The sequence below is a fragment of the Lepisosteus platostomus genome, chromosome 17 (genome assembly GCF_059453375.1).
Source record: "Lepisosteus platostomus isolate fLepPlt1 chromosome 17, fLepPlt1.hap1, whole genome shotgun sequence".
Lineage (NCBI taxonomy): Eukaryota > Metazoa > Chordata > Actinopteri > Semionotiformes > Lepisosteidae > Lepisosteus > Lepisosteus platostomus.
Genome location: NC_142627.1, coordinates 17,189,687 through 17,215,213, shown reverse-complemented (window position 1 = coordinate 17,215,213; position 25,527 = coordinate 17,189,687). Strand labels below are relative to the sequence as shown.

Below are 25,527 nucleotides of genomic sequence, written 5' to 3'. Positions count from 1 at the left end.
GCCAGAGTTCATGTTAAATCAACAGGATGACTAAAATCATTTCTATCGAAACTGTTACCTCACACATTGCCTACCAGATCAGAGCATCTACCCTGGTAAAAACACGAGTACAACCAAAACAAAAGGTTTGACCCCAACAAGAGGTATAACAAATGATCTTCATTTGTCATTACATTATATTAATACAATGCACATGCTTTAAAAAAATCTGTCATTCTGTAAAACAAACTGGCCTGCTTTTAAATTGAGAAAATTATCCTATGCAGGACCATACTCTTTACAAGTAAATCAGTCAAATCCTGTTTTTTTCTTTGTTTGCTTTCCTGTGTCTTCAAACAGACGGAAGTCAGTCAGACAAGCGTCTTACAAATTGTGTATTTATTTTCATGCCAGTCTATCAGTTGTCTTCCTCTTTTCAATAAAGAGATAGCTACTAAAGCAAAATGGCTTTCTTGAGGAGGATGTAATCAATTGAACCTGAATCGGCTTCTAAGTTGTGTGAGTGCAACATTAAACAAGGATGAGTCAATTAGACAATTCTTCTATTTACTTCAAAGTGCTGAGATCCAAAGAAGCTGTGTTCCAGAGCTTTTCAACCTGATCCTTTAATTCTCCCCTGCAGGACTAGCTCCTTAAAACCAGTCAATCCTCCAGTGTTATTCTTTGTTATGGCTGTGTAGCCTTTTTAGTTCCAGATATATTTTCTGTCCATAGACTTTTAAATATACAGCATGAGCAGAATCCATCGTCTTTACGGTTTACTGTTTGGCTGATTGATGTGTTACCACCTTTAAACCTGAACTCAATATATTCTTCAGATGATGGGCTGTTGCAGAAGAAAATTTTTAAAAGTGCTGAAAACAGGGCAGCAAAACAGTAACAGAAAATGATCATTTTTGTTGCTACTCCTGCAAAGTTCTTAATTTTTATGTATTTCCACAGAATACACAATGATTTGTCACACATTTCCCTGCTTTATCATATTGCTCATAAACTACACAAATGATGAGGGATGTGAATCATGTGATTATATCCACTTTGAGAGCGGATACCAAACAGCTAACAAGATAATGCTCACAATTCTCTAGTCTGAACCACAGGACATGAGCAATCAAAATGATCAAAGAACTGAGTGAGGACAACCTTTACCATACTCCCTATCCCTTACACACTGTAGCACTGGAGCAAAACAGACTCTGAATGGGAGAAACACACTGAGAAGCATCTACACACCAAATGTAGCAAGCCAATCCCATGCCTGTAGGCTAAATGTTGATTCTGCAATTTTGATATGATCTTACTCAGCTCCAGTCACAAATGCGCTTCCATTGTAGGATATGTGTTTAGAACATACAAATTAGCTGCAGTTCAATTACAATGCTACAGGAAGCAGGACTGTCAGAATCAAGACAATTCCACTTCCTTTAGCATTGTGATGGGACAAAAGCAGAATTAATTTTCATACTCATTATACTTTATACTTACAATTTGGATATCAAAAGCACTGCACAGAGAAGAATTAGAAAGAACAAATCACATCAACAAATCAATAAATGTATATATTTATGGAGGATTTTTGTTTTGGGATTTTAGAAAAGGTGGACCTAAGTTGTTTTTAATTCAATTGAGTAACTAATATATATTTCATCATGTAAAAACCAGGAATGGTGTAAAATACTACCAAAGCTGTTTCTCACATCTTTTAAGCAGTCCTAATAGCCTAAATGTTCAGACAGATGATTGAACAGATTCAAATACCATAAACGAAAATCCAAATGTGTATTTAACAGCAAAGAATAAGCTAAACTGAAGATCAGAACTGAAGTTAATATTTTAGGTGTGAAAAGTAGTATCTTCAGGACAGCATAATCTCATGGGAATTTCAAGTTTCCAAAGGTTTTGGTTTAACTTCCATTAAAATGAAAAAGAAACAATACTGCTTATTTTTTTGCCTTCCATACAGATCAGAAATCTTTTCTTACAGTTAGACTTATCCCTAACAAACCTGTGTTCGACAGCAGGATAAATAACCTTGCCCATTACTCAGCAGCAATAGTTAGTAAAGTGTGTTGCCAAGACCTCACAATAATAGCAAGGGCAACACAATGTTGTGGTTAAGCACATGAAAGCCCCAATTGAAACAAGATAATTAAATATTGGGAAAAATGCTCATAAAGATGCAGGCTAATTGACATCTAACAATGTTTTTTAGTGCATTTACAAACACTTAACAACAATCACAACTGTTTCTGATGTATAAGTGGCTATATTCTTTTGAAATAACAGCTTGAAATTCATTCTTTACAGTCTATTAGAAATGCAGTGCTAAGTGTCTGTTTCTCCCACACCAGGCTTGTTCTTGTATATTAGACAACACTCCAAATTTTTACATTTATTCATTTAATCTAAGCACATATGTTTTTCTGCAATTTGGTGTCAAAGCATGAATAACACAGACATTGCCAAAGCAGCAAAGCAGCACGTCTGAGTTCAGGTTTAAAAACAGCAAAACGTTTTGAAATGTCTCAGTAATTCTTTTCAGGGTAAATGTGCTTTACAGTAATCCAGACCCACAATCTACTGTACTTATCTATACTGTAATCTTGAAACCAACTTTTCTTAAAACAAAAAAAAAAATCTGTTTATTTGGGGGTAAGGGGAGCTGACAAAGAAATTGACTAAACCCTTAACTACAATGAATTAATAATTTCCAATTTATTCTGCACTCATACACTGTAGCTGCAGAATGATTCCTGATCTTTTCTGTGGTTGGTAATTTTTCTCTTCAAAAATATTGGCTGTTTTGACTTAATGATGAAACATTCACACAGCTAATTACTCCGGAATATGCAGAGCAAACCAGTAAAACAGAAAGGAAAAATTAGCATTGTTCCTTTTCTGATATACACTTGAATTAAATTTGTTCATGAATAAAAATATAGCTTAATATCAGGATAGATTTTTCTCATTTTGCAAAGTTATTTGGTTATACCTCAGGCCACAGACATGCTGCATTTGCAGGATTTTGACTCCTAACTCATCACACAAAGAGGAATCAAGTTTGAAAACGAAAAGCATGAGCATTAAGAAACAAACAGGATGACTTAGCATGTTTGATTTTCTCATCGATTTCTTCACAGCATTTCAAAGATGAAGCCGAGTTTATTATTTGATTTTGTCACTCGGTTCCTGCAAAAATGATTTACAGAGGGACTGTAGCTTTTTCCTGCTAATAAAAGACTTCTTGCACAAACGCCAGAACTGCATTCCCTCTCCGCTCCTGTCTGCATATTCTTGACCCTTCTGTGTTCCAGACTGTAATCCACTCCTCACAGGAGCTGTTTTTTGTACTGCACTGTACTGTTTCTATTGTCTCCTGAACTGTGCAGTATTAAATGCAGTTTTCCCAACATTAATCAGCCCCTAATTCGCAATGGAAAAGACTATGGATCAAATGAATAAACAACAACAGCAGGCATGATAATACTAATATCATTTTCCATTTCCATGAAACCAGGAAACGAGTTCTTGCCCTGGAAAGCTTCAGTTTTGTTGTCCAAGACAACATCTATGAGACCAATTCTCCTGTTATCAACAGGAAAAAACTATGACTGACCAACCTTCTCCAGCTGGCTGCAGCTGCACAGGATAAGTGGTACAACAGCCTACAGTTGTATCCAGAAAATGATCAGGTCTATCATTTAACACTGGCAGGATTGCGCTAATCCTCACTGAGGTCATACCTGATACTGACTTTTTTAATATTCTCATTTCAACAGTGCACAGTATCTTGCTTCAAGCTGAAAACATCAAGATTTTTTTAGCTGTATTTGTACTCCAATTTTCTGTGGTTTTGTTTTAAAAATATGCTTAAAATGTTTGCCTACACCAAACAGGCTTGAGTATTGAGTTTCTTTTGTGCCTTTATAAGAGAAGACCAGATTAAATTTTATTTATTATTTAATTCTTTTCAAAATACATTTTGAAATTAGGTTTGAAATGAATACAGTGTGCAAAAGGGGTTCACATAATGTACATTTAATCTGATCTTGTGAATAATCTGTCATCACTATGTTTATCTGTACAGTATTCAACTTCCTAACGTCTCATCCATCTCCATTAATTCAGTGTATTGGGAGTACAAGATACTGTACTGTTTATAGTTATAGAATACAGATAAATATTTGTATACAGTACATTCAGTATACATATGTAATATATAATGTGAAAAGATATAAGACAATGCACTTATTTTAATTAATAATATTATGATTATTTCATGTTTAGTAAATTACTGTAGTATTACAGTATGTGATATTATTTTTATAAAGTCACTTTTTGAATACAGTACAGTACATCCTTTCTGTATTCATGAGCCTAAGGACTAAGGTGAGCTGTAGCCTCTGTAATGCTTGTGAGTTTGGGAACAGTTTTTCAAATAATGCTATACTTTCTGAGCTCCAGTTACAGCACAAATTGAAGACAAATGGCTGTAGAGACTCGTTAAAATAGATGAAGGATTTTGAAATCTTTACAGTAAGGTTTGATAAAATTGAATAGGACTAAATATATCAATACATACTTAAACTAGGTTAAATGCAGAAGAATAATTCTAATAGTTCTTATGTTATACAGAAGCATGCATGCATATAATAATGACAAAAATGTCTATTAGATGACTACAGTATACAGGGAGCTCAACATGGACCTACACAGGCATTCTGCCAATATCACAGAATTTAAACATTGTGTACATACCTAGTATGTTTAAAGTCCTCATCCTAACAGCCGTTACTTTAATATTTCAGGTAGGTGTGAACTCCATTGACACCTTAAGTTGTATTTTACGATATTAAGTTAGAATAGAAATAGAAATTTAAGTGGTGCTTTTCAAAAAATTGTCCTGCAACATCAGTTCATTATCATTATTATCTACAACACTGGGGGCACTTCCTACTCCTGTGTCCTACCTGGATCTTGACCCCACAAACAGATTTGAGCGAAGACCCTAACCACTTCTCCTAGGTCCATCTCAGATCTCCTGAATTTTAAAGGGACTCGTTATTCTAAATTAATGCAACTGCTCAAGAACTTGCACCTTGACTCTGCTTTAGTGATTTAGTCTCCTGTCAGCACAGATATTACACTCCACTTTTGAAGAGCTATTAGACTTTGAAATATCATCAGCCCCTGGGAGCACCTCCATGCCTTGAGTCATGCCTTGAGTAGAAAGGGGTCTTTATAGCTATATGCATAGCTGGATGCTTTTGGTCTGAGGCAATACACTCCACAGTACTTACAACATAGCCTATGGTTTTTACATCATACTGTCATTAATATAAATAAACATTACTGCTATTAAAAGTGGAAATAAAAAATGATAACAGGTGTTAGGTTCCTTCTCTTTTAATGCAGAATTATGAAATTTTATGGACTATAAGTAGGACTAGATTAAGAATGGAGAAAGTGGCAAGAAACTGAATAATAGCATGGGTGGAATTAAACATTAAAAAGCTGGAAATGAAAGAAAAAAGGCTTGATGGAATTGGCATCGAAACTATGCTGAAAGAATTGAAGTAGAAAGGGAATTACATCTCGTTTAGTAGGCCTGACTACTTCAATGGACACTTGTTTGGCAACAACATTTTGCATCTTTTCTGTTCATATATGGCACATGTATGTTCAGGAGCACGATAATTGAGCTGATTTTTAGTGAACTAAATGTTCCCGCTTGTTAAAATCTTAATTTAAGAATACATAAATCTTTTCCAAAAGATCAGCGGCTTCCAAATGTATCTCTAACACTTCCCAACACCTCCTCAATTTCTGCTTCTTCTTTCCTACCAATCGTCCCTTTAGAGGCATCAGATCTTCAGATGCTCCTTAAGAGTTGCTGGTGTGCACCTAAGATAAGGCAGTTGATGCTGTGCTAATTATTTCCATAGCCTACATTTTAAGGGATTGTAATGTTTTAAGGGATTATATATGAAATCTCTTCTGTTGACTTCTGAGAAACTGCATGTGAGGCCCAGTGGAGCTTAGCAACTAATTTTATATTTAACTGTATGACATTCTATACTGATTAGACTGACTTTTCTTTATAACAAGGCCCTTGTTGTCTTGCCACGGTACAGTGCAAAAATAGAACAGACGTGGGTGTAACGAGCACAACGGACACAACAGCACAATGGTCTTCAGTGGTTTCAGCACATACCCTTCTAGCAAGATTGTAAAACTCTGCTGGGGCTGACAGTGTTTCAGAGTGCTTCATCACCCTCTCTCTGTGCCACAGCCTGGCTGGCTCCTGTTCACTCCAGCTACGCTGCACCTAAGAAGAGGCACACAGTCCACGACCTCACCAGCTATATTTGCATAATCATAAAAAGGCTTTCGTGACACTTGCAAAAAACACAATCACAGCAATGACAACACAAGGCTTTTTCCCTAGGGATGAAAGTCACTTTTAGTTATTACAGGATTCAGTATCAAAACCAAGCTGAAAATTCTCTCTAGAGAGATTCTTAGTTTCATTGTGTGTCCTCAGCAGTGTCTTCATAATCTCTTTCCAATACCCAATGGCAAAGAGTGCAATATACTCATGTACACAAACAGTATCCTAAAACTGCCACTCATGTAGCATGAGAAAACAACCAACAGAAACTGAGTAAATGGGTAAAATAAAGATTGTGCTAGATGTTAATATCGATTTCATCACACAATTTCAAAGCTGAAACAGTCCTTAAGGAAGAAAAATACATTTGTTGTTTAAAAAAATGATTGAGGTAAATTCACAGTCAAAATAGCTTTTTAGAATTATAAACAAGTTAAAAATGAAAATCTGTTTAACCATTTTGATTTTTCCTTGACTTTATTTTAGTTTGTTGCTGCTTTTAGACAGCTATAATGAGAAGAGATCATAACGCTTGATGTGCTAAAATATTATTCATCCTTGTCGATAGCACAGCTCAGCACCTCACACCCTTTCACCAGGGCTTTGAAAGTGAGTTCGCATCACTGCTGTGATCATTTTAGACCTCAGGAATTATTTAGATGTTTAAAAAATACTGGAAGATGATTCGGCAAAATTAAAGTCAGATCTTGATTAAAATAGCTATTGAAATGTTTTGGAACCAGCCTTATAAAACTGCTTGAGTTCAATGAAGTATGGACAGAATCAGAAAGTGACTTCCAAGCTACCAGCCAAACTGAAAATGTCACCTTCATTTCAAAAACAGGATCTATTTGAAAACTTACATTTTTAACCCCTGCTTAAAGCATATAAATACCAATTTGCTCGTTCTCTTTATGTAAAGAGTACAGCCTGAGAAAAAGAGGAAGGTGCTGAAATGTCAAGCTGAGTCTAACTGCACTGATGGTCTGCTCATTGTACAATAATCCATATCCTTCATTACAAACTCCTATTAGAATCATACTGTACACCCTTGCTAAATACAATGAAAGAGTTTAATTACTCTAGCCTCTTTAATGGTTATTAGCAGCTTTACACAGGGACTGAAAGGAGCCATCAGTGCAATCCTCCCATTACCAAACTGCCCTAATATGTAACGCAAAGAAAAGTTTCAACTGATCTTTCAAGTAACAAAACATGCTATTTGTTGCGGCCAGTGAAAGAGTTAACACTTAAATGTTCTTTAGCTGAGGGGAGAGTCCCTTTCCCAATCTTGAAAATATTTACATTTAAAGACACAACATTGACACAACATATACAGAATACACATCCACCTGTGACCTATGGAACAAACATTAAACAGGCACTCGTTGACAAAATAAAGAACAGGCTTGAAACTTTAGTGCAACAATCTGTCAACTTAAATTTTTCTAATTTACAAACAGGAATGGCAGATACACTAAGGTAGACCACAACGTCATGACCTGCACACATCTGAGCGCTGCCTTCTACAATGTGATTTGGAAAAGATGTCAAAAGTATCAATATACATGCAAAACACTGTGCTTATATGCATCTACTTTATAACAAACACAAGTTAATGACTATTATAACTGATGTTGATAAGTTGTACGGAGTAAAATATTGTTGTTACTGAGTTTCCTGCTGGGCACTCAGTTCCCAGTGCAGAGGTAAAGCAGTCAATGCAGTTATCTGTCAGATTTAATCAGCCAGTGCCTGCTGCTACATCTTGAGTGCTGCGTATGACTCTTCAGAATATTAAACATGAACATGAAGCATTTTGAGCAAAACTAAAACAGACCTCAAGCTTGAGCTAATAAACCTGCTGCCCACTGGGGTTCTGTTAAGGCTGCTGTAACCCCCAGAGTTCATAAAGTGGTTATCCTGAGATGACCTTACGGCCATGCACACATTTACACCAGGGCCAATTTTTCCAGGCCAGTTTTTGGTAATGCTAAACACTTTGCCATCATGCTGTCTGCAATAATGTAAGTTAATTTCACCAGGAATGTGCAGTGCTCTCCGAATAGGCAGCCTTATGAGTAGAACCCTTATTGGATAGATTATGACGTGCTTCCATGACAGCAGAGAATGCTTCTGACAGAAACAGACATCGGGGCATTTTGCAATGTAACTGATGGCAGTGTAGGAAGACTACATTTGTATTAAAACTCTTGGCTAAAGCACATTTCTAAATGTTTTGCTTGATTGCCTCCTGGAACCCCAGATACTGACTAGCGGCACTAATGTATTTTTTTCCTCACCTGAGTAAACAGAAGGTATCATAATTAGCTCTGTTTCTGGCATAAACATTTTGCCGATATAACTTAAGGTTCGTACAAACCATCAGTCTTACAAGGTAATTTAAAAAAGAGAAAAATCATGGGTCATGAACTACAGCTCTTGGGCGATGCTGTCCAACAGGTTTTATACTGCCTTTAACCTAGAAAGGGAAATTAATTTATTCATAAGTTAATAATGAGACCAATAATATTGGTCTCATTATTAACTTAACAGGGCGGCAGAGCGGTGGCACTGTGGCTAAGGATCTGCGCCTGTCGCTGGAAGGTTGCCGGTTCAAATCCCGTGGCCAGCAGAGGAATCCTTCTCTGTTGGGCACCTGAGCAAGGCCCTTAACCCCAACTGCTCCAGGGGCGCTGTACAATGGCAGACCCTGCGCTCTGACCCCAGGCTCTCTCTCTGTCTGTCTCATGGAGAGCAAGCTGGGGTATGCGAAAAGATAATTCCTAATGCAAGAAATTGTATATGGCTAATAAAGTGATCTTATCTTATCTCTTAATATAGAATAAAGAGATCAGTGACAACTAAAAATACCTGTGGCTCTAGGATAGGAGCTCAATACCTCTGCTATAAATACAGGTGCTGATCAAATTAATTTGCTATAGAACATTTTGCACAATGTACAGCAACAAACAATTTTGGTACAAATAATTAAGGGACAACAGGGACTTAATTGCTGGGGTCAATGATAGTACAAACAATAGGGTATACCACCTGTCCACGATGTCCCTCCATCCATGCACGCTTTCAACCCTGCAACTCACAACTGGCAGCTCAGCAGGTGTGAGCCTGGTCAGTACCTGGATGGGAGACCTCCTGGGAAAAACTAAGGCTGCTGCTGGAAGAGGTGTTAGTGAGTCCAGCAGGTGGCACTCAATCTGTGGTCTGTGTGGGTCCTAATGCCCCAGTATAGTGACGGGGACACTATACTGTAAAAAAAAGCCCCTTATCACTCATGGCCTCCTAATAATCCCCATCTTTGAATTGGCTTCATTACTCAGTTCTCCTTCCCACTAATAGCTGATGTGTGGTGAGCGTTCTGGTGCACTATGGCTGCCAGGTGGATGCTGCACATTGGTGGTGGTGGAGGGGATCCCCATTACTTGTAAAGTGCTTTGAGTGGAGTGTCCAGAAAAGTGCTATATAAGTGTAAGCAATTATTAATTATTATTGTTACTACTACCTTGAAGTTCCAAAAATGCAGCAAATTTCAGCATACAGTTTTGTATGTATCACTAGCAGCATCTACTGGATACACTGGGACTGTGCTCCAAGTGGTGTCAGGTTTTATTCGGATTCAGAGTAAACACACTTTCACAGTACAATGCAATATAATAAAACACTATATAAATAAACAAATATCACATTGTTATAAAATTAAGATGCGTGTGTACATTTACACCCATCTATCCATTTTCAGTAACCAGTTAGTCCTATATAGGTTCTCATTATCATTTAACAATATAATATTCATACAGTTGCCATTATTATTCTTAAATAACTTTGATTTAATCCATGATCAACTGTTCAGCTGTTTCAATTTTTTGTGTCATTTTGTTTTCTAATGCAACATTTTTAAACATCAGAAAGGTGACATCATAGCATGTTTAACACTGGGGCTATATTGCTCTAACATAACCAAACTCTGTAGTCAAAAACTTTGTAAACTTTCAAATCTTTGCAACAGTTCTTCGATTGAGCTTGCTTTATCTTATAAGTAGATTAAGATAAAGACTAAGATACATTTCCAGCTGCAAGTGAATTCAACATATCTTTCCCATCCATGTAAACTGAACAGCATTCAATTTGCACAGTAGTGAAGAAAACATTCCTGCACATGACAAGCCCATTTTCTCTTAGTATCAGGACTGGAATCCTTCTTTCCATTTTTTGTCCTTACTTTTGACCTTAAGGCATTTTTTTTTCATTCTCCCAGTTTCTCACACGCCCATCAGTCTTTTATTCTGGCTACGAGCCAAGCAACAGGAATCTGGTAAAGAATGAAAATGGACTCTCTTTATGCTGGAGATAAAAGACTCCCGTTGACATTCTCCTCTGACAGCAATTTACTGCCACTTTCAAACAGCTTCAACATCTGACATGCCATCCCAGTAGGCACAGAAAACATCTTACAAACAATATTGATATGAAAGTTTACTGCAAGGGCTAGCTAGCTCCATCGGGAACTAATGTCAGCAGCCCACCAGAGAGGGAGCTAGGCGTTAGCTTATAAATAAGACAGAGTGATGGGCTATAAAGATTCACAGCCAGTTTGAAAGGTAACAGAATCACAAATATACCAATATTCCTAAAAAACACCTTAGTAAGTAAAGTGTTCACGTATTCAAATCTTGATCATTTAAAGCCTAGTACCAGCATCAATAGCAGCCAAATTAGATTTCCAATCTATTAAACAGTAAGAGAATGTAGCTGTCATGACTGCATTGTTGTCAAGAGGTGAGATCAACTTTGTTAAATGAATGTGATAAATTGTTCAGGAGCAAACCAAAATTAATAGCTTGTTCTGGAATATTATTGATGATGGAGAAAAGGAAAACAGGATTACTGTGACTCAGTAATCCTACATTCCATTTCTCAATGTCGTTCACTGAGGAGGAAAAATATATGTTCCTTCATATCTTAACCTTGGAATGATCTCTAGTGATTTTTTTCCATCGGTTGTTCAGCTCTTTTATAATGTAGAGACCAGAACTATATGCACTATTTGGTACATTGGGATGTAAAATACTATCCTAAAGCAAGCAGGTCTTATTAATTATAATTACTTTACCATACTATTGGATATCATGAATTAATGGTAGTTTTATTACACTTGGATACACTTTTTATCCTAGTAAAGCATAAAATAAAAGGGAAGAATTTTATTTTTTTAACTTATCAAAACAGCAGCGGTAGGTTGAAACAATGCACATCATATAACATTACCAAAATGTATGACACTCGTATAAAACAATGGTTTCGAAGTACAGCACTGGGGTCTGAGAGGAAGTTCATTTTAGGGATGTTACCTGGATCCAGTTGATGGAGGATTTAACACCTATGCAAAGACTCCCTCCACTGACCCCTTCTGGGCTCTTCAGATGGATTTTGGCTCCCTCTACTGCTGGAAAAAAAGTTTGCAAGACTTCAGTCAGCAGATTTCAGGGGTATTCACCCTTTTCCAGCCAGGGTGAACCGTCCACAAGAATTCCCCATCAAGAATAATGCATACCCATTTAAAAAAACAAAAAAATTGAGGTCTACAGCTATGATTATCAGTCCTGCTATATTTTACTACATATAACAGAATATATGTAAAAAAAGACCTCAAGCTGCCTGCTCTGTCTAGATAGTTCCTGGGCTAGCGTGCTGCTTTTACACTGGCTGCAGTGCTAAAGTCTCGCATTGCTTTCTGGGACTCCTGGCTGAAAACCTCAGGCCTACACAGATGCTCTAAAGCAACGCACTGAGGGTCATATTCATATCACAATGTAAGCACAAATTTGAATGTTTAGCAATAAATCAATACCCAATGAGACACTATAATCATAAATTATAAATAATCTGAAATGCTTCTACTACTGTATATCCAAATGTGTAGACTGTAGACTACAGGGCATAGGAAGATAGACATTCTAGTTTCACGGTGATATTTTTTTAAATTATATTGATGACTTGTTGATCCCTTAATTTATATTTTTATAATTGATATGAATTATATCAATAGTTAACAAATCAGTTTCATGACAGCGCACATAATAGTGCTTACCGACGGGCGGCAGAATCGGCCAGAACACTATCCCGCATAGCGAACACTAAAACCCATTTTACAATGAGCAGTTTTCAAGTAGCAGTGAGAACTACGAATAGTACATGATACTGATACACACTGGGCCTCTAGGTGCTATGCTAGCACTCTCCCTAGCTCCTAACCAGTGCACCGCTCCATGTGTTTGGTAGCTGAGTCAGCACTGACTCCGCAGCCATGTGCTCGCCGCGCTGATCACAACACTCGATTCGTCATTCGCTGGAAACAGGCCTACGCAAGCAGCGCGCCCTCCCATTGGCTGCGTTCTGACTAGACACCTCCTCCTTGTGACCCTTTACCTTCCTCCTTGGGTATTTCCCGCGAGCGCCAATACTCCATTTGACTCTCGGTGGAGCGGAGAGGCGGATAGATAGCGTCAGGGATGCAAGTCTAGATTTGTAATAGTAGGTTTGATTCAGAGACGCCTAGTAACAAGCCAACAATAAGCTAGCATGGCCAAGCAGAGCAATATTTTCAAGTTCTTTACTAAGTCGCCACCTATTTCCAGTAAGCAGAAAACTAATGCGTCTCCTGTAGAAGCGGATCTACCGTCTGCGGTGCGCAAATCTAACACTTCCCCCAAAGAAGAAGCGAAACAAGCAAGTTCTGCAAGCAGCAAGAAAGCCCCGGCGAAGTCCAGCAAAACAACAGTGAAAGCTGGGGTCAGTAAGCTTTTTTCAGAGAAAAAGCCTGCAGTTAAAGAAAGGTGAATATCCAACTTTTCTTTCTACTGTTAATAATATTTGCTGGTGTTTACAAGCAATATTTGGTTGTGTTGTGCTTTGTCATTGGGGGGAATAATAATAATTACAGTGAGAATAAGTGAAGATCATCTGAAGTCCTTCACAGCGTTGTAGTATTAGTTTATGTGTGCTGTCCTGTTCTTTCAAACAACTCCATACGTGCCTCGTAAGAGAGTTATTCTTTTTAAACTTGGCACATGTACAATTTCAACGTTGCTGATTACCATCATTCCGTTACTGATCGTCAGTAACTTCCTGTAAAATATCATGTCCTGAGCGCAAAAGACTATGGTCCAGAATATGGCGGGAAACCTTGTAATGCTAGTTGAGTACAACCGCCCCACTGAGGGCAGCTGCAGAAATCTGGCTTGATTGGCGTGCTCTGTCCCTACAGTAAATCAGTGTAACTTCCTCAAGTGTGGATGGCTTCTCTTGCTGCGTAGACGTTCACGTCTCCCGCCATGTTCTGGCACGCCTGTTGGGACTTGCCTGTAATCGCAATCCGGGCTCTACTGCTCTCCCAGCGGAGAATTTGTGTCTGGGGGCTGTAATTTCCAGCGTGTGCAATAAAGTCGGTAACTGTGCTGGAAGAAAGGGCGCGGTGGAGGAAGTCCGCTCAGTCCAGTTCGGAGTTTACAATTGAAATGCATGCATTGTTTAACCGATGAGATGTGCAGTGACATTCGTACATTGGAGAAAGAAAAAATAAATCTGCTCTAGATGATCTGCATTCAGTGTTTTCAAGTGCCAAATCCTCAGTAGGTATCCGCATCCCTACTCCCAATATCCTAACCGAATACAAGGTGGTATCCTTAATCTGTGAATCAAAATAAACTGAGGAGCAGAGAAAATGCCCAGTGAATAATAGCGTCTTTAAAGATGTTATGTGAACAAGGTCTAAAATTGGGGCAGCTCTCCCGAGTTCAAAAGAGTTACCTTCATCTTGAGATTTCGGAAAGGAAAAGAACTACAGAGGTTAGAGGTACTTTTTGTGGTGTTGGATTACAATGTGTTCCTTCAAGGCTGAACTGTTGCTGTTGATAAGGGGTCAGGGGCTCAGGTACTGTGGCAGAGAAGGGAAGAGTATGTTCCTGTAAAGTGTTTAAGCTTTAATAAAATATTAAAGCCACCGCCATTTGAATCAGTTGTATGTGACAGTTATTGAACCCAGAAGAACTAACAGCGTGACACTAGAGGCATTTGAGGACCTTGACCGTTCCCAAGTCATTATGTTGTAAAGTCCCATGTCTGTGAGCCTGCCTGTGGCTGTTTTGTTCTTGCTGCCAGCAGCCATATCACCACAACTCACAACTGGCAACCCAGTCAAGCTCAGCAGGTGTGAGCCTGGCCAGTACCTGTATGGGAGACCTCCTGGGGGGGGAACTGGAAGAGGTGTTAGTGGGGCCAGTAGGCGGTGCTCACCCTGCAGTCTGTGTGGGTCCTGATGCCCCAGTATAGTAACGGGGACAACTATAGGCCCCATACTTTGGATGATACATAAAACTGAGGGCCCGACTCTCTGGTCATTAAAAATCTCGGGGCGTTTCTCAAAAAGAGTAGTGGTGTTACCCCAGCGTCCTGGCCTTTACCAATCATGGCCTCCTAATGATCCCCATCTCTGAACTGGCTTCATCAATCCGTTCTCCTCCCCACTGATAGGTGAGTGTACTGGTGCATCATCCAGGTGGTGGTGGAGGGGATCCCCATTACCTGTAAAGTGTTGCGAGAGGAGTATCCAGGAAAACGCTGCACGAGTGTAAGACGTCTTATTATTGCAGTGAGTCGTGCCAGTTCCGCGCGGGGGCTCTGGTATGGGCGAAGCTGGAGGGGCACCCCTGGTGGCCGTGCCTGGTGTACCCCCACCCTGTGAGCGGGGAGCAGCTGCGGGGACGAGGCCAGGCACAGCGCCTGCACGTGCAGTTCTTCGACGAGCCCCCCAGCAGGGGCTGGGTCAGCACAAAGTACATCCGGGAGTATGAGGGTGAGGACGCCCCCGCTTGCTTTCAATCAAAAACATTTAATCCGCCTTTGCAATTCAATGAAAAACCCACTACCCAAAGCAAAAAAAATATTAGTTTGGATAGTTAAACATGCATTTGAATTCTGATAGTATAACATAGCTTGTAGTGTTTTTATATAGTTTAGCTTGTAAGTACACGTTTTTTTTTCTCTGTTTCTGTCGGACTGTTTCTGTTTAAAATGTCCAGTACATATTCTGTCATGTACTGCCATGCTCCTGAGTCTGCTCAAGATCCTGTTCCCTGCTTCAGGCTCAGACTCCAGTGATGCAAAGGTGGGTGGCACGTTCTTCAGTGGGAAGCCGGTGATCCGGAGGGCGATGGAGATGGCAGACAGTGCCATGAAAGACGACCCAGAGAAGAGATTGCAGCTTGCGGTGTGCACAGAGCCCTCTGACGATGAAGATGAGGAAGAGATGGAGGTGAGCTGCTCTGTTTGTGTAGGCTGCAGTTGATGTAGTACCCATTACTATTTTCTTGAAATGTCATCTGTGTATTTGCTCTGAGGTGTAAAAGGCCACACCTTACCAGAGCAACAAGGCAGGTATTTAAAGGTGAAGGAAGGAAGTTGCAAAAAGAATCCTTTTACGTCCGATGATGAAAATGGCTTGTGCCCAAACCATCAAACCATTTAACCATTTTTTTGGGTTAAATACCCCCCAGATAAGTGAAACACTATGGAAATAATTTTGTTTTTGCAAAATTGGTAGGGGAAAGGTCACATTTAAGACTTTGATGTACTTCCTAGGTGGACAAATCATCAGACAGCGATGAGGAGGAGGTGAAGCCCAGCCGGAGGACCAAGAGGAGGAGTCAGGAGTCTGAGCAGAAGACCAAGCGGCGCCGGATCACGGTGGCGTCGGACAGCGAGAACTCGGACGAAGAGTTCCGGCCCGAGGAGGCGGAGGCCAGCAGCGACGAGGCCAGCAGCAGCGGGGTGGACGAACACGAGGTCAGCGAACCCGAAACGGAGTCCGAGCCGGAGAGCCCCGTCAAACCCGTCAAGCGCAAGAGGGAGCCTGAAAGAGCCTCGAAGATGGGCAGTTCCTCCGAGACGCCAAAGAGATCCCCGTCCGTGTCTGTGGATACCAGGTCCAGGCTGTCGGCCTTTTCTGCTCCAGAGACTTTCGAAAGCCAGACAAGTTCTGGGGGAGCTGCTGGCAGTGGCGCCACAGTCTGGGACCATGAAAAATTGGACTGGCTTCAGGATGGCAAAAGAAAAGATGCCAAGAGACGGAAACAGACAGACCCCGACTATGATCCCTGTACTCTCTTTGTCCCAGAGGACTTCTTCAACAAAGCCACTCCTGGCATGCGCAGGTGGTGGCAGCTCAAGTCTGAGATGTTTGATGCTGTGCTTTTCTACAAAGTGGGTAAATTCTATGAGCTGTACCACATGGATGCTGTTATAGGGGTGAACGAGCTAGGGCTGACCTTCATGAAGGGTACCTGGGCTCACTCCGGCTTCCCTGAGATTGGATTTGCTCGCTTCTCTGATGTTCTCGTCCAAAAGGGGTACAAAGTGGCAAGAGTGGAGCAGCTGGAGACCCCAGAGATGATGGAGGCTAGATGCAAAAGCATGGTACGTCCCACTAAGTTTGACAGGGTGGTGCGCAGGGAAGTGTGCAGGGTGATCACCAAAGGCACCCAGACCTACAGTGTCCTGGATGGTGCACCTTCAGAGAGCCACAGCAAGTACCTGCTGTGTATCAAGGAGAAGGCGGTAGAGGAGACCTCTGGGTGCCAGCACACCTACGGGGTGAGTTTCGTGGACACTTCGGTGGGCAAGTTCTACGTAGGTCAGTTTCAAGACGATCGCCACTGTTCCCGTTTCAGGACTCTAGTTGCACACTACAATCCAGCTCAAGTGCTTTTTGAAAAGGGAAACCCCTCCGCCGAAACTAGAAAGATTTTGAAAGCTTCCCTGGCTTCTGCCATGCAGGAGGGTTTGCATCCTGGATCTCAGTTCTGGGATGCTTCTAAAACACTAAAAGTCCTCGCTGAGGAGGACTACTTTAAAGAGAACAGTACAAAAAATGGAGATGCTAAGGAGACACTGCCTGCTGTGCTCAGAGCCATGACCTCGGAGAGTGACACTCTGGGCCTCACACCTGGTGAGGGGTATGAGCTGGCCTTGTCTGCGCTTGGCGGCTGTGTGTTCTACCTGAAGAAGTGTCTGGTGGACCAAGAGCTGCTGTCTATGGGTAAATTTGAGGAGTATGTTCCCCTTGATGTGGAAATGAACCAGGCTGGGGGATCCACCAGCTTCTTTGCCAAGACCCAGCAGCGCATGGTGTTAGATGGTGTTGCACTGACTAACCTGGAGATCTTGCAGAATGCAGCAACAGGCACAGCAGAGGGCACCCTGCTGGAGAGGCTGGATACTTGTTGCACACCCTTTGGTAAAAGGCTCCTGAAACAATGGTTATGTGCTCCGCTGTGCAATCCCTTCTCCATTAGTGACCGACTGGATGCCCTGGAGGATCTCATGGCTGTCCCTGACAAGATGGCAGAATCTACTGAGTTGTTAAAGAAGCTTCCTGACCTGGAAAGACTACTGAGCAAGATCCATAGCATGGGCTCTCCCCTGAAAAGCAAAGATCACCCTGACAGTAAGGCCATCCTGTACGAGGAGACTACCTATAGCAAGCGTAAGATTGCAGACTTCCTTTCTGCCCTAGAAGGCTTCAAAATCATGCAGCAGATTATTTCAGCCTTTCAGCCAGCTGTGAAGGACTTCCGGTCTAAGCTGCTGAGGCAGGTGGTCACCTTTAAAGCTGAAAGTGACGAGGGGCTTTTCCCAGACCTGTCTGGGGAGCTAAACAGGTGGGACACGGCCTTTGACCACCAGAAGGCTCGCAACACTGGCATCATAACTCCCAAGAGTGGCTTTGACCCAGAATTTGACCAGGCTCTGATTGGAATCAAGCAAACGGAGGCCTCCCTGCAGGAGTATCTTGACCGGCAGCGCAAACGTCTGGGCTGCAAGGCTATAGTATACTGGGGCACTGGCAGGAATCGCTACCAGATGGAAATTCCAGACAGCGTCACGGACAGGTATGTGCCTGAAGACTACGAGGTCAAGTCCACCAAGAAGGGTTGCAAGCGCTACTGGAGCAAGGACATTGAGCGACTGCTGGGGGACTTGGTGAGCTGGGAAGAGAAGAGGGATGGAGCACTGAAAGACTGCATGAGGAGGCTCTTCTACAACTTTGACAAGAATCACAAAGACTGGCAGACTGCAGTGGAGTGCATGGCGGTCCTAGGTAAACTCGCACGCATCTACATGTGGTCACAATAATAAGTATACCGAATTCTGCTACAGTTAACCTCTGTAACATGGTTATCTAGAATAGGTTTAGGATCCAAATTTGTTGGCTTGCTGCATTCTCATGACCCATCCTTTTAGTGTGGGAGTTTACCTCTTAAGTGTAGCGCTTCACAATTCTCCCACTCTAGAGATGCATATTGGAACAGCAGGAAGTGCAGGTTTACATGCTGCAGCCCTATGCTATGAATAGTGTTTACACCCCACTTTCCAGCCTAAAGATGAAGAATTCATTTGCATCTAACATCCTAAACTTTCAAGATGTAAATGATTATGTGCAATAGTAAAGTGGTTCGAACAAAGACATGCATATCGGAATAATCCGATAAGAATATTTGAGGGTTTAAGGGATCTGAGTCATGTGATGGCTTATACTTTGCCTGGACCTTCTGTTTTCATGATTGATAAATGTGTGCGTGTTCCTCCTTTTACCTTGTCAAATACCTTCACAGGGGTACCGCAAAGACTACATGTAGTTTTTCCTGAAGGAGAGAACTTTTCATGATTAAATATTGATCTGTGGTGTTCAAGGAGTAAAAACCGATAGACTGTTTGTGCCCGAAGTCTTGATAGTGTTTTTCTCCGTCATTGACTTTCTGGGTTGTTGGTTTCTTCCATTATATGCAGGTAGTGTAGATATGGTTATATCACTTTGTGCTTATCTCGCATTAAAACTTTAAAGGACAAAAATTCCTCTGGGCACTTATTTGAGAAGCCTTAATTCCAGAATATAAAGAGATTAATTTTAAGTTTGAATAGTAGCACAGATTCCAAATTAAACAGGTAATATTTTATAGCCCGAGTAATAAGTGCATAATTGGGTCTGGCAGGATAGGAAGGTTATTTTTTTTTAATGAATTTGGAGATCCAATAAAAAAAGTCTTCTTGCACCCACCAAGTGTATAAGCACACATTGCTGAGGTGCACTCAGTAACCCTGAGTGTGGGTTATAGAATAGCAGAACTGACAGCAGGCCGACTCTGCCCCCAGACGTGCTGCTCTGCTTGGCCCGGTACAGTCAGGGGGGAGACGGGCCCATGTGCCGCCCGGACGTGCTCTTACCCGAGGACTCCGGCTCGCAGCCCTTCCTCCTGCTGCGCGGCTCCCGCCACCCCTGCATCGCCAAGACGTTCTTCGGAGACGACTTCATCCCCAACGACGTCTGCATTGGCTGTGCTGGCGGGGAGGAGGGGGAGGACGGGCAGGCGTCCTGCGTGCTGGTTACCGGGCCGAACATGGGTGGCAAGTCCACCCTCATGAGACAGGTGAGTCCCCTGCCAGGTGTATGTTCCGATCACAGCAGGATCCTGCCTTTTAAAAGAAAACCGCTTGGGAAAGGTACCTCAAGTGTCTAGATACATTTGGAAGTGTTAAGGCCTCTTTGAGAGGAAATGCAAGATACTTCTTTCAAACAAAGTCCAATATCCAGGTAATGCAGACCTTGCTCGTATTGAAACCAGCTGTGACTGAGCACTTGCATGCTCAAGCAGTGGTTCCCAGTGCTGGTGCTGGAGTACCCCTGAGTCTGCAGGTTTTTGTTTCAAATGAGAACTTAAAAAAATGTTAATTGATGCTTTCTGGCTTATGTTCTTTTTTAAATACTCATTTTATGTTTTACCATTACCCGTGTTTATTTCCAAGATCTTGAGAAAGCAGAACATTGGCAGTCTTTCTTCACATTGCTAATAATTTCCTCCACTATTTCACACTGATCAGCTCTTGATAAGTGATCAATTGATGATTAACAGACGGGTAGGATTGAAAACAGTATTGGACACACTCCTATAGTGAATCAGTTTTTCCTCCTGCTTAAATCCAAGTGCTTATATTTCAGCTTGCACAGCTCAGTGAGGGTTGCTGCCAATTAGAAATCTCATTAAGAGCTCAAAATAGATTTTAAAATAAGACCTCAAAAACCAAAAGCTACCAGTGTTACCCAGTAACAAGTATAAGAAGCACCATACTGTAGTATTTGTGAAAGCAAGGCCCGAGTGCGGGGAAAATTGATGAACAAGACAGCAGTTAGCAGTGGTGAGGACCCAGTTTGAACAGAAACCAGCAGAAATGAGGTATTCCAGGACTGAGGACCACTGTGTTGGAGAGATCAGATTGTAAATGGGGAAGTTTGCTTGATAAGTAATTCTATGATTACTTAAAATTAATTATACCGCAAGCCAGAAGCAGGAGTAATCCTGTGATTTACAGTGCTGCCCTGTGAAATGACTGAAGAACGAGTTGGGTAGGAAGTCAGAGGAGCCACCATTGCAGGGTGCAAGTGTAGTTCCACTTCCTGCTGTGAGACTGAGGGGGGCAGCTGCTGCCATTGTTCACCTGCAGATGGTTTTTATAGGAAGTGGTACAGCAGATGTAAAACGGCTGATAGTGTACTGCTTTTTCTTTTAACGACTTTCTCAGTTAAAAACTGAATGAGCACTAGTCTAGCTCTTTCGGCAGTTGATGCTGCAAGGCCCAAGACATCCATACCTAATTAAACAAATGCAGCCTTGCATATTATAGTAAATAGAAAAGTCAAATTATATCTTGCAGAATGCAGAGCATTGTTTTTGTGCACTTGTGGTATACTGAGATACTGATGCATCTGATCCTATGCTGTGTGCTCTCTGCAGTGTGGTCTTGTGGTCATTTTGGCCCAGCTTGGCTGCTACGTTCCTGCAGAGAGCTTTAGGCTGACACCAGTCGACAGGGTCTTCACTAGGCTGGGAGCATCGGACAGGATCATGGCAGGTGAGAGGCTGGGAGACTCACATCTCTCTAAATACGGGTCACTGTTACAGTCGGGGAGAATTTAGATCTTTCGTCACCTTTCTAATTTCCCTTTTAGGTGAAAGTACTTTCTTTGTGGAGCTAAGTGAGACTGCAAGTATTCTTCACCACGGAACATGCCATTCCCTTGTGCTCCTTGATGAATTAGGTAACTGACTTCTTGTTCTGTAAATCCTTCAGTTGCTGTGCTTCTGCAGAGATTGAAGAAGATCCAGCAGCTTGCCAGTGGTATATGGTATTTGTGACTTCTCTGGAGAAGAGCTATTCTACCAGCTGCATTATGAAATGCATAGTGTTAAGTGTTTTAAAACATTAAAAGCCTCATTTTAAACCTTTCTTTCCAGGAAGGGGCACAGCTACTTATGATGGAACTGCAATTGCAAGTGCTGTGGTTAAAGAACTGGCAGCAAACATCAAATGTCGCACTTTGTTTTCCACCCACTACCACTCCCTCGTGGAAGATTTCTCACACTACCCCGCAGTGCGCCTGGGCCACATGGTAGGTGCAGTCTCCCAATATCGCTCTTCGGTTCCAGCTTCGTTTTCCTCTCATTCTTGGTTAACCATTCGTCAGTAGCAGAGTCAAGTAACTACAGCGTGAGTAAATCCTGCACTGGTATGGACGGGAAGTGCTATTTTCATATTCAAGTCTGCCATCTCTAGGGAGAGTGCTGCGAATGCCACAAGAGGCCATTTTGCTGCTGATCTACAACTTAGCCTAAAGTCTCCTTTAGCCAAAAGGAGACTAACCAATTATCTGTGCCACTAATCACTGGCGAACCTTGGGCAGATCTTTTTCAAAACTGAAAAGTAGTTGTTAAATCCCTGAACAGAGGAGATTGCAGTAGTGAGCAGTTTTCTACTCACTTTGTGTAGGTTAAAGGAGATACAACAGTTTAAACAACTCATTCATTTTCCTGCTTTGTATGTTATAGCTGACTGTGATGCAGTTGGCATGCAAGGATAAATTACAGTAGTGATTTAAAATTCTCATTTCCATTCTACCATGGTAACATGATCAGCCCTATTTATGCCAGCCTGTGACCTTACTTTGTTTGCAGGCATGCATGGTTGAGAATGAGTGCGAAGACCCAAGCCAGGAAACTATCACATTCCTGTACAAATTCATTTGTGGAGCCTGCCCAAAGAGCTATGGATTCAATGCTGCCAGACTCGCTAACATCCCAGAGGACGTCATTCAGACTGGCCATAGGAAGGCAAAGGAATTTGAGAGGACCACCACCTCCCTTCGGATTTTTAAGTAAGTAGTTAACTTCTATTTCTCAAGATGAACAGGGATGATGCAGTTTTATATTTGTTTTTCCCCTTTTAGCCTGACTTGAAGGAAGTGATTATTTTATCACTGAATCCTAGTGAACTTGAGGCCTCATAAAGCATAGGACTTATGGTTTGGGAGTAAGTTTTAGGACAGGTGTTTTTTTTCCCTGATAGACATTCATGGCTTCTGCCTTGTTGAATTGGTACCTGCTAATACAGCAAGAATAACCTGTTTCTTAAAGGTATTTTATACAGCAAGTCATTCCCCAAAAAGCTACAGGATTCAGGCTTATATAAGACCTGTTATTTGCTTTAATCCCAAGGATTTCTTTATGATTTAGGGGCATTTAAATGACAAGTCTGTATATTTCTATACCATTACAATGCATAGAGAAGTTGGGGAATCCAGGATAAACCTAAAACGTTAGTATCAAGTAGGAGCTTTTGGGATCAAGCCTCATGCTAGTCATAAATTGAAACACTTATTGTGCACCTTAAGGGGGGTTCTAAATATAAGTACCAGGATCATATGAACAAAGACTCTTTATTCTCTTGTAGGCAGCTCTGTTCTTTTGCTGAAGATGTAAATGCTGACTCAATTTGCTTCTCTACGCTGATGAAGAAAATGATTGCAGTTTAAACAGCTTCACGCAGTCTCAACCATCCCATTACCCCCCATAAAATGTTCTTCAATACTGTAATGATCTAATAAAGTTTATTTTTAAAAATGACCAGTTTCCTTGTTTTTTCTAGGAAATTAAACCCTTTTAATTCATACTAGCATCTACATAATGGTTATTGAATACTCCACAATATATTAAGTCTAGATGTTATGGTACATGCATACACTTTCAGGCTGTATGATAACCCACTGTCACCAATACACATGAATGAAAAAGCTATGAAACTGTATACGGCTGTATATATACTTGTCTCAGCTTCAATATAGCAAGAAGCTTATCTATTTATAATCTCCAGTAATGTTACATACTTAGACAAGCACCGCATTGCTCAGAAGATAATGAACAACCGAGCCTGCTTGAGCAGTGTTTCCATGAGACCTGTTATAGTGTTTCCATTTTCATTCCTCAACACTTTTAAAGTTACCTAACATTACCTTGCTGTAATGTTCAATTAAAACCAAATGGGCAGGAGCATCTTACACGCTGAAGGTAAATGTTCCATAGTAAAAGTCAATTCTTTCTATATAAATACATTACAGAAGGAAAATAGGTCAGCAAGGTCTAAATACACTTCTACAATAACCAGTCTCATGAAAACACTAATGCTTAAACCAAACTTTAAACTTTTTACATTAAAACAACATTACTGGAGGTAATTTTAGTGTTTTTTGTTTTTTTCCTCTTTCACAGAAAGAACTTTAGATACTGGGACATGAGTACAATTACAGCAAGTCTAAGGTGTGCTAACCAAAAAAAAGACATTCAAGTACAGTAAGATTTTTGCTTGAAAATACAAAACTACATGAGAAAGCATTAAAATCATATTTCTCAATCAGAGTACATATTTAAAAAACAAACAAAGCAGAAGTGCTAGATCACATTTTACCATACATATATACCGATGCACTCAGTACCCATATATCCATCAACGGCAGCAAGATGGGTATAGCTCTGCTCCTTAAGAGAATAGTAGTGCTGCTGGGAGGACTATGGCTCGATGCTACTTGTAAAAACACCAGCTCTTAGGAAGTTGGATCTGTACAAAACTGCAGCTTAACGTTCCACTTCAGGCATAGGAAGTCTCTCGTTTTCCACAGTAATGCTTGACTGCCCAGTACTTTCATTAATCCTGAGTCAACATATTGCTTCTCTTCACTTTAAAGTCCTTTTAACACATTTGCAGGAACAAACTGAGGCTGCAAAAAAGCTTCACATCCAGACACTGGGACTCTTAATGCAATCTTCCTTCGGAACTGGGCAGCTGTGTTGTCCGTGTTTCATTTTAGTTTTTCTCCACAAACTTTAACTTTACACATGGAGTCACTAACTAGAGAATGGCAGAAGCTCTCGATTTTCATTGAGTTCAGTTGTGCTGCAATGTATTTGATTCTATAGGTGGAGCCGAGTCATACAGTGTGTCTGTATCATGTGTAGGCTCTCCAGCTAATGTGCAAGGGTTAGACAATGTTCCAGCACCACAGTCACAGAAAAACCTAAAAAGGGACAAGAGAAAGGTTGTTACACACTGCACACACTATCCAATGCTAGACCAGAGAGAATAAGTACAAAATCTGCTGTCAGGTTTTCTGGTGTAGCTTAGCTTGTCAGCAGGGTTTCCTTGCAAACCTAACCCTTACAGCAGTTTTTAGGAAATCTTAGTTGATCAAATATACTGAGCATCCAATTAATCACATCCAGGTTGTTTCATGTAGGACTGTGCAGGCAGGTTGCCAACAATCACACATAGTGAACCTCTACCAATAAGACACACTAGCCCATTCTATCACAGCTGTACCTCTCTATTAGTATTGCCAAGGTGCTGTCATTCACCATCTCTTATATTGTGCTCGATTTACAGAAAGCATTTGACTGAAATGTCTCACTCCAAATGGTAAGTGCTACTCTACTGGCTCCTGTAACTAAACAACAACAGAACAGGACTCTGTAGTTACTACTAAGAGGGGTACATGGTTCATTTTGTCTTATTTTTCATAATTTTTAGACTTCACATTCAATGGGTTCAATCAGCTGATCGCCCATACTCTAACTCACTGCAATACTAAAGTCTCAGTGGTGAATGACCAAACATTAAACATTTAATCCAAATCCAATAAATGGCTTAAAACATACATGCAAAGGTGGAGAACATTCTAC

General features: G+C 41.0%; 2 protein-coding genes across 3 annotated transcripts in view; one reads left to right on the top strand and one right to left on the bottom strand.

Moving 5' to 3' along the window:
- Positions 1-12,845: 12,845 nt before the first annotated feature.
- msh6 (mutS homolog 6 (E. coli)) lies at positions 12,846-23,421 on the top strand. Its single transcript, XM_088610729.1, has 10 exons — positions 12,846-13,245; positions 15,061-15,263; positions 15,553-15,722; positions 16,049-18,566; positions 19,619-19,893; positions 21,256-21,373; positions 21,471-21,560; positions 21,757-21,911; positions 22,474-22,673; positions 23,249-23,421. The coding sequence occupies exons 1-10, from the start codon at positions 12,992-12,994 to the stop codon at positions 23,328-23,330; spliced, it is 4,065 nt and encodes a 1,354-aa protein (XP_088466855.1). The 5' UTR covers positions 12,846-12,991; the 3' UTR covers positions 23,331-23,421.
- fbxo11b (F-box protein 11b) overlaps positions 23,392-25,527 on the bottom strand; it is a 37,155-nt gene continuing 35,019 nt past the window's right edge. For both annotated transcript variants that reach the window (XM_088610730.1, XM_088610731.1), the window contains exon 22: positions 23,392-24,866. In XM_088610730.1, coding sequence (XP_088466856.1) covers positions 24,737-24,866 — 130 coding nt within the window. In that variant the 3' untranslated portion in view covers positions 23,392-24,736. The remainder of the gene's footprint in view (positions 24,867-25,527) is intronic.

Bases quoted from the DNA above. Each gene is read 5' to 3' on its own strand.
- msh6 (XM_088610729.1), top strand. From the start codon at position 12,992: ATGGCCAAGCAGAGCAATATTTTCAAGTTCTTTACTAAGTCGCCACCT. The intron at 21,374-21,470 runs GTGAGAGGCTGG...TTTCCCTTTTAG, and splicing joins ATCGGACAGGATCATGGCAG to GTGAAAGTACTTTCTTTGTG. The intron at 21,561-21,756 runs GTAACTGACTTC...CTTTCTTTCCAG, and splicing joins TGTGCTCCTTGATGAATTAG to GAAGGGGCACAGCTACTTAT.